At 42.9% G+C, this 13,523-nt stretch overlaps 1 protein-coding gene across 1 annotated transcript; it reads right to left on the bottom strand.

Annotated features, from left to right (window-relative positions):
* Positions 1–207: 207 nt before the first annotated feature.
* LOC116376925 (arf-GAP with Rho-GAP domain, ANK repeat and PH domain-containing protein 2-like) lies at positions 208–13,511 on the bottom strand. The gene is made up of 9 exons (XM_031838428.1): positions 13,396–13,511; positions 12,616–12,733; positions 10,527–10,655; positions 9,992–10,125; positions 7,976–8,058; positions 5,617–5,652; positions 4,874–4,937; positions 3,124–3,222; positions 208–2,758 (listed from the first exon to the last, which is right to left on the bottom strand). Exons 2-9 carry the CDS (start codon positions 12,719–12,721, stop codon positions 2,411–2,413), a joined length of 999 nt encoding a protein of 332 aa, XP_031694288.1. The 5' UTR covers positions 12,722–12,733; positions 13,396–13,511; the 3' UTR covers positions 208–2,410.
* Between the last annotated feature and the right edge of the window lie 12 nt (positions 13,512–13,523).

Raw genomic sequence — 13,523 nt, 5'->3', positions numbered from 1 at the left:
GCACAGAGCAAACAAAAACCCTCATAAGAAATGCTCAGACCATGAATGCATAAATGTGGCGGCTCCATGATTAGAATATAACGACATGAAACAAAGGACAAGCAGCTGGTGGATGAGGCATAATGAAAATAAAACGTTAATATGAATTTTTCATGGAGGAACCTGTGACAATTGCCTACGTGTGCATTTTCCGGCAGCTATACATTATTCAACAAAAGGCGTGCGACTTCAAATGGTGAGTTTATTCTCACATTTCACTGGAGAAAAATGCAGAATTTAATGAAATCTATGAATAAAATGATGCTCTAGTTATATATAAATAAGTCAAATGGAAGATTGGTTTTTTTTCCCCGTGTTTAAATCCACAACGGGGCTTAAGTTGCTTCCAGAGAACACAACAGAGTGCACAGAAAGACATCCATCTAATGGACAATAGAATCCCCATCGATACTGTGCAGATTTACCCGGTAACAAACGGTCAAACGACCGTAGTATACAAACCTCAGAGAGCAGATGCAATATTAAAATAGAAATAAAACAGATAAAGAGCTCTTTGTAAGTGAACAGGAAACAAATTCCAATCACGATGTATAATAAACCTGAAAGCAATGACGGTAATTATCTTTGAACACTGACGCTTTCATTCTCACATTATCTTGATGGCTTTACTTCATGCGGTATTTTATTTTGTACCCAACTGTAATTATCTGATGGATCTGGCTGTATTTGTAGTTTCATTGCTGTGCAATCAAAGTACAAAAAAAGGGCAATTTCTCGAAAAAAGCAATTTCCTGTGTGTGTATCTCTCTCTCTCTCTCTGTCTTTCTGATACACACTCGCACACCTATACCATCGCCATTGTTCCCACCATCTGCACGTCTGTGGGAACACAGGAAACATTCTGAGCCAGAGCTTTTGGCAATGAAAGAAAGAAACGTACAGAGCACAGTATTTGTCCTCAATTCATCACCAGGACGAGTGAGAGTCTATCAGAAATACTGTGTATAAAAGCATGATCGGCCAACTGAGTACCTGAACACCTGAACAGAAACCAAAGGAAAAATCTAATATTTTAAGATGCTAATCTGATCAGAACTGTACTTGTGTTCAGGTGAACTCATCTCTCAAGGCCTGCTGCTGGTTGAGAATACGACACAACTTGACGGGTGTTATTATTTGTGGCTATTCGACGGTGTTTCTGCAGACTGGAGTCTTAAAGTGATTGTTTCATCAGTTCAACAGGTGGGCAGGAAGAGTGGCTCATCCTTTACCGACAGGGTCGGTGGTTCGATCCCCAGCTCCTCCCGTCTGCATGGTGAAGTGTCCTTGGGGCGAGACGCTCGAACCCTAAGATGCTCCAAATGCAGAAGTCAACTTTCATGTATGTACTTGTGTTTAAATGACAATTTGAATAAAAGTAATGTTAAATGTTGTAAAAAAAACAAACAATTCTGTGGAACTCAGAGCATTTTAATGTGTCAAACTTAACAATAACAAGAAATCTAAACTTCTGTAAATCTTCCAGAAACGCTATTCCAATGATTTTGTTAATATTTTGAGGTGTTTTTTCCCATTTATTTTCTCCAATAAACATGTAAAACAAGCCGACGCTGAGGGATGTTAGCTCAACGGTCGGCGTTAATTATTCTGTCATTGTACAAAAACACTGAACATTGAGGTGAAACATGCACTAACATGTCAGGTAAAGTAGCATGTTTCAGCACGTTTAGGAGCCGATATTTATACGCCGCATTAAAATGACATTTGGTGGCAGCCGGTGCACAGTTTAAATTGGTGCTTAAAAACACTGCTAGGTAGCAATACAAAAAAATATAATTACAAATAATACTGGAGATTGCCCACCACGAACAGCTGTTGCATACCATGCCTATTAGCTATTTAGAATTCTGAACATAGGGAATGCTATCTATAGCTTCTGCAGCCAAAGTGCTTGTAAAAAAGATAAACTTCACCTTTATAAGGTTTAAAATAATTACAATGTTTTTTTCAGTAGTCAAAACAGCATTTTCAGAGTAACGGCAGACGTGAACGCATGAAGCAAGCACTTTGGAGTATTTCTGGAAACGTCTGGGCTTTGACAGTCCGGCGTACGTACGGTAGCATTCTCTGGGTTTTAGAAGAGCGGCATATAAATCACACTTTGTAGTGCTTGGGTCAGCGCCATGTCCAGCTGAGGTCTGCATGACCTCCAATGTCTTCTGCACCTGTTTTCCACTTCCCCTTGTGTGTCGGCATCCCCCCCCCCCGATATCCAAGTTCAGAAGCAGTCATGAATGCAACTTACTTTGGTTCCATCTGCATGGCGTGTTCTTTCCTCCGTCTCATCTGTACTCAGCCCTGGAATGTTTGTCTCACCATTCTCTGTACCTCTCTTTCTCCCGACTTCCTGTCATTCATTGCTCTTGGCGCTGCGACTCGTCTTGCTCAGCACCGTGTTAAGTTCGTTCAGCAGATTAGGAGGCATCATGCTCTCCCCGCCCTGAGCAGGTCTCCTGCCGAGGGTCTTGCAGCCACTCTGGGGGGGGACAGGCAAAGCCAGGGGCTGCGAGTGTCTGGACGAGGACGGGGACGCGAGGCGTCGAGGCTGGCCGGCATCCACAGAGGTTCTTCTGTGCAGGACTTCTGGGGCCTTGAGCAAGTCTTTGTGATTGGCGAAGTTGGCTGTGATGTTTGTCCTGTGGGGAAGAGTGGTGGACCTTGGGTTGCCATCGACTAGAGACATCCTGTTGTCTGTCAGCTGTGGGCAAACGTGACCGATAAACATGAATGGGAATAGATTGAAAGTCAACCACAGACTACAGGAGCCCCCTAAACCCACATGTGTCATGTCAGGAGAGTTCCTTGTACTCACATGTACATATGGAAATACATGTTGTTTTGAATATATGAAATGTTCTTTCAAAATCTTTGAGCTGAAGCCTTAAAAACATGTTAATCGGCTTCTCCCGATGTAACATGAATGCAACTGTCAGCAAGCAAAAGGAAGCAATTATACGGGAAGAGAGGTCTACAATTGAACAGGCTGCTTCGTCTCATCCAGATTTTAACATTCCTAATACACAAACAGCGTGTGCACTGTTCAGCTTGTCATTGATTGCTCACCTGTTTGCTGGTGTTGTGGCTGTGTGTGATCTTCTGGCCGTCGGTCACCGCTCCGCCTTTGAAGGGTTTGAGATACGCCGCCTCTTTTGAGTTACCCGCCTTTGAACAGAAGTCAGAACCGTACTGAAGACACGCATGCCAACAGCACAATTTACAAGTATGGTAATAACCACCCCATTGGCATCAATGTATACAATGTATAGATATTGAGTGGACCCCCTAAAGCTTCTTCAGACATGAGGGAGACAATCCTGTGTGACTGTGTTTTGATCTCTGGCTAAACTTTCTCCTGAACAACTTCTTCTTTTGACCGCTAGACCTATAGAACTGTCTCTCTTTATAAAAAGAAATGTGTATTTCATCACTGCTAGGACCCGTCCTTGGACCTTTGCACCCTCACCCTCACCACCACCACCACAAACCACTCCACCTTGCTTCGAAACGAGGTCCTTCATCGAGCAGTTGCTATGGAAACTGTCTGGGGCACAATGTTCGCTAACAGGTAAGAGAAAGGAAATCAAGACTGCTGAAGTGCTCTCTGTCTACCTTCTCATCTGCTCTCTCTCTCTCTCTCTCTCTCTCTCTCTCTCTCTCTCTCTCTCTCTCTCTCTGCCCGTGTCCTTCCCACAAGCCCCTGTGATGGGAGCTGACAATCCTGATATTTAGCGGATTTGGGAGGAGAATCCTAATATTTTTAGCCGGCTCCAGTCTGCTATAGATTTTAGTCGTTGTAAAGCTAAGAGCTTCTGCAAAGAGTCACTGAGCCCAGTGAAATAAACACCTTGAAACACTTAGAAACAACAGACACACACACACAAAAAAAAAATTGGCTTCCCCTTTAGATCAATCTCTCCCCGACAACGTTGCCCTTTTTACTTGCCAGCCCAAACTAAGGCACTAAAAGGCTTTTTACTGTAAGCACCCGTGATAAACAACACCGTGCTGCAGGCGGGTTCCCATAAAGGAAGCCGAGCTCAGGGCTAATACCGATTGATTGTGTGCCGAGCGTACAATGCGGAGCGGCGGAGATCTTTCAGTTCGGGAGGAGCGTGATGTTCAAGTTACAGTCGTTCACTTGGAAATGAGCAGAAGAGACATATTTAGTCTAATGAGGGAACAGGATGGTTACTTCACCAAGTATGTTCGGGAGGAATATGAGAGAGGAAAAACACAAGAAATATGACACACTGGTAGCTGCTCTCCCCGTGTTTGCTTTGCCTTTGCATTATTTATCTCATATGTGCTGTGTCAGCGACTGACAGCGACAACACTTAGCTGTATCTGGGGGCTAAGTACCACAATGTGACTGTTACAGTCGCCGTGACCTTATTCTCACAGCTCTTCCACATAAAGTGATTTATGTTATTGCTGAGTGACCTCGAAAACTTTACTGCTCTCTCTCCCTGTTTATGCATCTCATCTGACTAACGGCACAATGGAAATGGATGATTGGGGGGGGGGGGGGGAATATGGATATGGATTGTAAAATGTGATTTATTCCGGTCGTAATCGAGTGTATTTTTCATCCAAACGAGGAAGGGGGGGGGAGGATCTCTCCGCAATGTGCATGTCACATTCACGGATATTTTCGGTTTGCAGCAACAGGAAAAAAAAAATAAAAAGTGTTCGGGGGGGAGGCAAAAACAATCCTTCACTGCCAGAGTCGACGCATGCTCTGCTGCTTCATTGAGCGTCTGCACGGGAGCACTCCTCACTCTTATTCCAACAGCCCTGTTGCACGCCGTCTTACCGTCATCCTGACGACGTCGGCCACCCAGCTGACCTGCGCCTCCCTCGTCTCGCAGCAGAAATGCCTGAGGAGTGAAAGCCCAGTTGCACAAGTCACTCATTTCCAGCTCGTTATTTTCACACTTCTTTGAAACCAGGTGACTGGATTTGGTGAGTCACAGCACAGTTTCTCATGGTTGCATGACTCTGCGTGGGTATTGGCGATTAGTGCTGTAGGTAACAATCGAGGAAGATGGTTTAAATGATAACCGTCAGCTATTGAGGTTTGTAAAGCATGCCGCGTTAAACAGCAGCCTTAAAGACACTGGTGTCACATGCTAAACACTAACACAGATGCCCCCATCCTGTTCAGAAAGGTTCAGTTAAATAACTTTAAAAAATAGTTTATACGTTTATACTGACATCATAAATGTTAAATTATGATACTAGCTAGCATTTGTAAAGAAATTATAATTGCCAATTTAAAAAGGCAGCAAATAATTGTTTACAAGGAAGCTATAAATCATTGTTTCACTTCCTGTGAGCGGACCAGACAGCAGCATCTCACCATGTGATCATCATTAATATATATTTGACAGCGCTGACGGGCCCACTGCTAATCCACTTGGACGTTTAGTGCTTTAAATTCAACTTCTTGACTCCCCGCCACTTGACCCCCTCTTTGTTTTAGAGATACTTTAAGTGGAAAGGGTAAAAGTCAAACCCATCAATTATTGAATTAGAGACCTTCTGCACGGCACTCACCATTGTTGTTTATCAGTGTAGACTGTGAAGCCCCAGCTGTTAAACGACAAAAAAAAAGGGACACGGTTCAGATTTGGCGTCTGCAAACTGAATATTGTCATTTGAAGACAAGAGGATAGAAACATGCTTCTGTGAGAGGAATGTGGAATTCAACACCAGAGAAGAAACAAAAGAGTTCACTACAAATGCAGGATGCTACACAATGGAATTAGTCAGTGGAGTTCCAGCCCACATTTTTATGCAAAGTGTGCCGCACACTATTCGCCTTAAACTACAATTTCTTACAGGTATTAGATATGCATAATGTTCGCTGGTATGTACATGTAATGCTCACATGTGAATTCGTTGTGTGATGCTGGGAACTGATTGATAATTGGACTGTGTACACACACACACACAGACGTTTATGTATGTTTAAGTGGTAGTGTACGGTTAAAAAGATCACCTGCCTGGAGAATACAACCTTTCCCTGAAACCCTTTTTCGCAGCTGTGGCTGAACAGGAGCGGGAAAAAGTGGAGGCAGAACAAAGCGAAAGAAGGGGGGCAGAGATGGAGCGCTGGCAAGCCTGGAGCACCACTCCTGTGAGTTAAGGCAGCCGATCCGAAAAAAGCCTGCAGTAGAGGCCGCTCACAGAGAGACCTCTGCCTAATGAGGTACTGGAGCGCTGCCTCTCTCCGAAACCCTCTCACCATGACTCTCTGCATTCTCCTCAGCACTCTGTCTTTATTTCTTTATTCACCGTAACACTTCTCCCAAAGCCCACTCAACACTATATCTATGATACCACGCAGTATCATCCGCTCCCTCCGTCCTTCTCTCCCTCTCTCTTCATCTCCCACTCTTGCTCTCTTATCCACTTTCCCTACCCTGAAGGACGGCGTAATGCAGACAATCGCTTGCCGGACTCATTTTTCACGCTTCCCCAGACTCCAAATTCCGACATGGGGGGAAAATTATGAGGAATTAGAATTGGGTAATGTGAAATTAGAGGGTTTGGCTTCTCAAAAACTTTTCCTCTGCGCTTGACCAACGCGAAGCCGCTGAAGGGTTTTGGCATGTGTCGTAAATTATAATAATAGAAGGTCGTTAAAATAAAACAGCGGCGGCGATGTTTTCCACGCGGCGGAATGATTTGTATTTGTTAAAATGCAATTACATTTAATCAATTTCATTACAGTGAAAAATAGGATTGGGGGGGGGGGTCAGGAGCGGCTTGGGTATCTCCTGGTGACGCCAACCTTTGAGGGAAGAGAAAAGGGCGATATATCTTCGGGGACAAATTGTTTACACACAGACAGAGACAGTAGCAGTGCTAAATAACCACTAGTTCATCTTAATAACAGAGGGGTGACTGTGCTGAGAGCGCACAGCAGTCGTTTTGGCTCTTAATGAGTCACGTTTGACCACAATCGTTATGCAGCCACGCCATGTGCCAAAAAAACGCAGGGAAATAGTTTGGTTCGATATTTACTGCACCAAAAAGACGTGCGAGGAAGGAGTGGAAATGTATACAAATGAGCATTAAAAGTGGCTCGTAATGGTTGATTAACCGCCGTGGCAGAGGGGTTTGGGGATTTATCGTCCAGGGGAAAGCAAGGTGTAAAAATGTGTGGCGTCGTTGTTTTATTGGCTGCTCGCAGAGGGAGAGACGAGCCATCATCCACATTTCCGTGATATTTATACGACAATGAAAACAATTTCACTGAGGGAATAAATCAAATTGCAGCAAATGAATAAATGCTCATGAACTGCACTTTCAAAAAGGAGCTTCCAAAAAAGCCAGCAATGAGACAGATTTATATTGTTGTATTTATTGAGATGCGATCCTCTGATTGTCTGAAGCTGCCAATCACCACGCGTTACATTTTAGATTGTTTTTATGTATTTACAGGAGCAATCTTATCAAAGCACAAACAAACATGTTTTTTTTTACTTTTGAAAATAAGACATTTGAATGCGGACCTTGGATACAGGAGCTCGATATGAAAAAAAGAACTGTCCACTTACGAGGTTTTTCAATGGCTTTCAGCCACATACCATGGTCTTCCTCAGTGGATTGCGTAACATTACAGAACAAGCTAATCAGAGACTTTTTAAATGAAGTCGCCAGCCTTAATGTTGATTCACCACCGTCTTTCTTCTTTATAACCTTCCTCTATGTGATAAAAAGAGAGTGTGTTTGAAGTTTCTAAAAATGATTATGCTTTCTGGTTTCTTTTAGGACATGCGAGTCTTAGTCTTAGTGAATCTACCAGAGATTTGAATGCCTTTGTCATTCATATGCTGCACTCCTCTGATTACGGGTAGATGTAGGAACAGACACTAGAGGTGTATCGTGCAATGCGAGTGCAGTTTACCTGGTTGGAGGTTTTAGCTTTCTCTTCAGGCCAAGGTAACATTTCACAGAGCGGAGCTGGATTACTTTCTCTGCTTTAGTGCTCTGCGAAAAACAAAAACAGCAATTGAACATTTTTGGAAGAATAAATCAGTGAGGGGGGGAAAATAAAATGAAGAAATAACTAAAAACAGCTAAAACAACTGAAGAAACCCCATGCACTGCTTTGCTTTGCTTCTCTCCTCAGAATACCAACGCAAACCAAATTATAGTAAAAGTATACAATTAGAGAGGTTATCAATTGTATGACACATGTCATCATTATGCTGAAGTGTCCATATTCACAGGTCAAACTAAGTGAAATCTTAAACCGAGAATAGCTGAACATAAAGGACCAATTAGAAATAAAAACATGGATTATTCTATTGTGAGGCACTAAAAGGAAAGAACCCATGGTGCTGCTGCCTCCCCTTTAATTCATAGGCATTGAGCAAGTCACTCTGAACGCCATGGGTGGCGATATCATGAATCAGTTATTGAAGAAGGGGAAGCATATTGGATATATAAACTCCTTGGAGCCACATGGGTTACACTCCTACTTTTGTATTGTATTAACTTGTATTGTGTTTTGTATAGTACCTTCTTCTAATATAAACATATTTACTACATTTTCTACCATTTCTTTGACATGCATCTTTAATATATTAATACCTTTGTACACTATGATATTTCTTGATTCATATTAATTGTCGAGGCTATTGGTTTTTTGGTACCCTCTGGTCATGTTTATGCCGCCTTATGGAAAGATCTACTCCGTTGTACTCTTGAAACGTTTCGGTTCTTCTAATGGAAATGTATTTATCTTTATTCATATCCAGATGCTTGCTACCTATTATTGTTTACTCTTGTACTGGTTGCTGTAGAGGCAGCTGTGTGATTCTTGGCTAATCAGCGCCACATGATTAAAGGCACACCTGACGGCAACGGAGCCCAAACCGAACCCGATGACGCAACATGCGGAAACGTGCATTTCTCTCTTTCTTGTTCTTAAATGTAATTCGTGTCTAAATCGGTATCTGGGTGGGTGTGCTGGTGTCTTCGTTTCTTTCGGTTTGCTGCACTCGACTAAACAGACCAAAGTGAAATAAAATGCCAACAAACTACCCGCGCGGCATCAAAACACGACAATCAATTTGAGTCATTACCAGCACGCCTCTTCTTCCAAGCAACAGAGAACAAAGTGGAGGAGAACAAAGCGAACTAAATCAAAAGTTTGCCTTTGACACCTACACACCGCAACCCACCACCCGCTCCCCGTTCCATGCAACTTAGTCTGTGCTAAATACAGACCTGGCAATAATAGTGGAGGCCAAAGAATATCAATTCATTTTCAGAAAGCCTTCTAATGTCCTCAGCATTTACACAGTAATTAGCCACTTGTGCAACTTGATATTTAGAGAAGCTTGCAGTGAAAGCACCCCCCCCCCCCCCCCCCCACACACACACACACACACACACATCACCACCCCTCACCATTTCCCCTCCGCCATTGTGCCAGAATTACTGCACCTCCATCAATTATTTACACTTCTTCACACTCCTTTACAAATCCCATGTTTCAACTGCAGAAATGTGCTGAGAAAAAAAAAAAAAAAAAAAGGCCTCCGGAGAACTGGGACCTGCTGGTCCTCTGTGAAGCACTCACTGGATTCTTCCTCTTCTTCAAAATAGAGAGGAAAGTCCGCTGCCATCAGTACGTTTCATTTTCCTACTTAATTCAAATATTGTGGAACCCTGAGACGGACACGTCGCCGGGGAGATGAAGCAGAGACGGTTTGGGTGTAGCTTGGTCTATTTAGTTGCAGTTACGTAGATGCTAACATATTTTAGTCTGATAACCTTTTCAATACCCCCCCGTGACACAAAGCAATCTGTGTTGGCCCGGAATTTTGTGTTTGCATGCAAAAAAAAACAAACAACCCCAAGTGTTTACAGTTGATGTGGCAGAAGATTAGGCTGGAAATGAAAGTGTTCGTACTTTGATATCTCTGTAGAGCAGCAGCTTGTCGGCGCGTAGAACGACATATTTATCCTGGAATTTGTGCCCCGACAGCAGTTTGGAGGATCCATCGCTGAACTTCAGATAGTCTCCTTTCACCAACTGTCCTTCGTCTGATGTAAAACACAATTAAACTTAATTAAAGAGGAAAATATACTTTCAGCAAAGGACACACAAGTCTATCAACTGGTGCTGTAACTGTTTATTCATCACTTTTAGCTCACTATGTCAATGGTTTATCTATTGTATGTAGATAACTGTTTTTACTGTTTATCCATTACTTTTATCCAACTATTAACACGTCTCAGCTCTTTTGCTACAAAATCTACATTCTATAATACTGTTCAGGTGTTACAGTTGAGTCAATATTTTATATTTGTTTCATTAACATATGTTCAGTTACTTGAAATCTTCATAACTACAAGTTAGTTGAGATATACAGGTCCAGACTAAACCAATTAAAAACAAGACCTGTATGAACATTTGCATTAATAGGTAAAACGATATACTGTACCTTTCCCATCGGACACTCTGTTGGCCCCGGTGAACTTCTTTATAACAAGAAAGGCCGACCGAGGGCAGTCCAGAGTGCTCCACTCCAGCACCTGTTCAAGAATCTTCTCATTGTGGTGCAACGGCCGCTCTGTTGGAAAATAAAAGCCCACAGATCAGAGGGAGGAGAATGAAGAGTCATGGTCAAAAAAAGTCAACTGCCAAGAACAAAGGAATTCAGTCTTCTCATGAATTATAAATGAATGAAACCACAGCCTCATATCATTGAAGCCATGACAATTTCTAGTTCACTAAATAACGGAATTATGTTGTTGTTCTACCAATTTTCATCACAGAGCAGTTTAAATTATCTCCAGCATATCGGGACCTGATTATAAAAACACACTCATGTGCAAAATAGACCTATTATCTCCTCCTAATTGGTGAACAGGGTACATGCTATCAGCCACAAAAAAAAAGGGAGATAATTTGTGTACCACCACCCCTGCTCTGATGCCTCCATCTCCAGACACCCATTTTTCATAACCGAAGGAGGTAAAAAGAGCCACAACGGCATAACTTATTCATAATGGTGGGCTTATCTTCTCTCTGCAATCTCTGCAGACCCAGGCCATTGGAATTAGTTCCTCATTTCCCAACAAATATTAGCTCCCCCTTTTTCCGCCTATTGTCCCCGATAACAGTGTTTATCTGTAGCTATCCTCCAAAATGGCTAATTAACGCATTTTCCCACCCTTCTTTGTGGTCTTATGAGCAAAGCCTGTCACGCTAACACCTTTCAAAGCAGCTCGACTGTTTACTCGTCCACAGACATATTGTCTTGGCGTGGAAAATATGCTGAACCGTCAGCAAATACATTCGGTATTCAACGCACCTTCATTTTTATTTATTTATTTTTTTTTTAGAAGAGGACGGCGCGTCCTCTGTAACTTTGTGAGGAGAAAAACAAACATAAGAGCGTAAACTCTCATTGAACTTGCGGGAAAAGTGCACGGGGACCGCCAGCTAAGCATCTTCACGACAGAGCTCAACTTTGACTTCCCCTTGCTTGCTTGCTTCCCCGTGCCATGATCAAATGCAGGCGCGCGAAGGCACGGGGGGGGAGGTCAGCTCCCCGGGTCAAATCATGCAAGGAAGATGAAGGTAATTCATGACATACGACAGTGAAGATGATTAATTAATGTGCATATCATCAAAACCGACGATGCGTGGCTAATTTCTCAGTGGGCTTCCAGTGTTCGCAGACACTTGTTCATTAGAGAGAGAACATAATCCTCTTATCACGAGGGTGATCTTTGTATATGGCCGTGATAAAGGTAGCCATTTAAATCACTAATCGGCAGAGTAACCAACAACTGTACTCAAGTAAAAGTACTGCTACCTTTCAGCAGCAAGTAACTGCCATGACATGAATACGTTTGTCTCCTGTACTGTATCAGGACAAAGCATGTGCATGTGCATAATAGACTGTGTGTGCTATTTCACAAAGTAAATAAGAAGACTGTCAACATGTTACAGCGGCCTTAAACTTTGATCACTCCAGTAAATATGCCACAGTCTCTCCAATCACATTAAATCCCGTCTGACAATGTCTCACATCAGATGACTCACTGAGGCTAATTAGGGAGAAAAGTGCTGTGATATTTCATTTGTAGTCGCTTATTAAATGTGTGTGCTCACTTCATCACGGAGACATGCGTTAATCTGCTGTTGAAACACGATAACAGACATACAATGAAAGCAGTTTGTTTTTGTCTCTGCTTTTCTGTCTCTTTAAACTGCGTGACAGTGCAGGAGGGAGTTTTCATGGTTCAAGCAGATTGAGGAGGCACCTGTGCAAAGTCTAAGGCTTCAGCATGACTGTTACTCTATGAAAGCCAGACTTAATGTAATTATGTTTCAGCTGCAATTAAATTAAATTAAAATAGGAGATAGGAATTATTTCTATCATTATCATTTCATTATTATTTACATTTTTACCAGGACTTTGAATGTTGGAGATAATCACACAGCACAGGTTTTCAGGATGCTTTGTGATTTAAATAAAGTATCACGAGGTGAGAGGGAGGGGACTGTTGAACACAGCGTACCTAACTCTCCATTCTCAATGACTTCAAACGTGGTCCAGGAGTCATCGGCACCAAAGGTGACGTTCCTCATGCTCAGCGCGGTTTCTGCAAGCTCCGTGGACCGCATGCTGGGGGAGACCTGCCGCAAAAACACAACAAACAGGTAAACGCACAGCAAGTAAAAGGAGAAACAATCCAACAAAGTAAACACCTCCTGCATATAAAAGCTCAGACCATAAGCTCCCTGGATCGATATCGCAGCCTTCAAACCGTCTCTCCCTTTGAACAGCCACTCGATATTTAACATGTAACACTAACGGCACAGATTTCTGACTCACGTACACGGTGGTGCACTGATTACATCCTTGCTTCTTTGTCAAGGTATCAGGCGTACCTGTACAGGACTGAACAAAGCAAATGTGTCTACTTAACTCCACAGAGAGAAAGTGGAGGATTGAAGTCAAACCGTGCTGCCGAGCGCTCCCTCTTTAACCCCGTCCCTATTTCTGCCGCGCGACCTGAGAAAGGACTCCGACACCCTACAGCGGCCCGCGTGCCTCGTAAAATGCAATTACTCACACAATTAAATCAGACTTTTCTTTGATTAGTTCACTTTTGATTTATTTCCGGGGCGGTAATCCCATCAGGTTAAACCACGAATGTCTCAGCCCTATTCCATCAACCTCTGCACCTCTCAGTCTACCCCACCTTCATCCCACACTCCATCTTCCTTATTTCACCTCACCACCAAAGGACCTGCGGGAAAGTACACATTAACTCAGACACACCATACTCGTATACCTTGATTAAACAGCAGTTCTCCGGCTCTTTCTTTTCCAGGTACACCTCGAAGATCAGGTCCCCGGCTGGAGAGAACTGTGGAGAGAGAGAGAGAGAGAGAGAGAGAGAGAGAGAGAGAGAGAGAGAGA

Source organism: Anarrhichthys ocellatus, unplaced genomic scaffold (assembly GCF_004355925.1).
Source record: "Anarrhichthys ocellatus isolate YVR2014 unplaced genomic scaffold, GSC_Weel_1.0 scaffold712, whole genome shotgun sequence".
NCBI classification, from domain to species: Eukaryota; Metazoa; Chordata; class Actinopteri; order Perciformes; family Anarhichadidae; genus Anarrhichthys; species Anarrhichthys ocellatus.
Note: the sequence above shows the minus strand (reverse complement) of the source record. Positions and strands in the feature narration are given on the sequence as shown.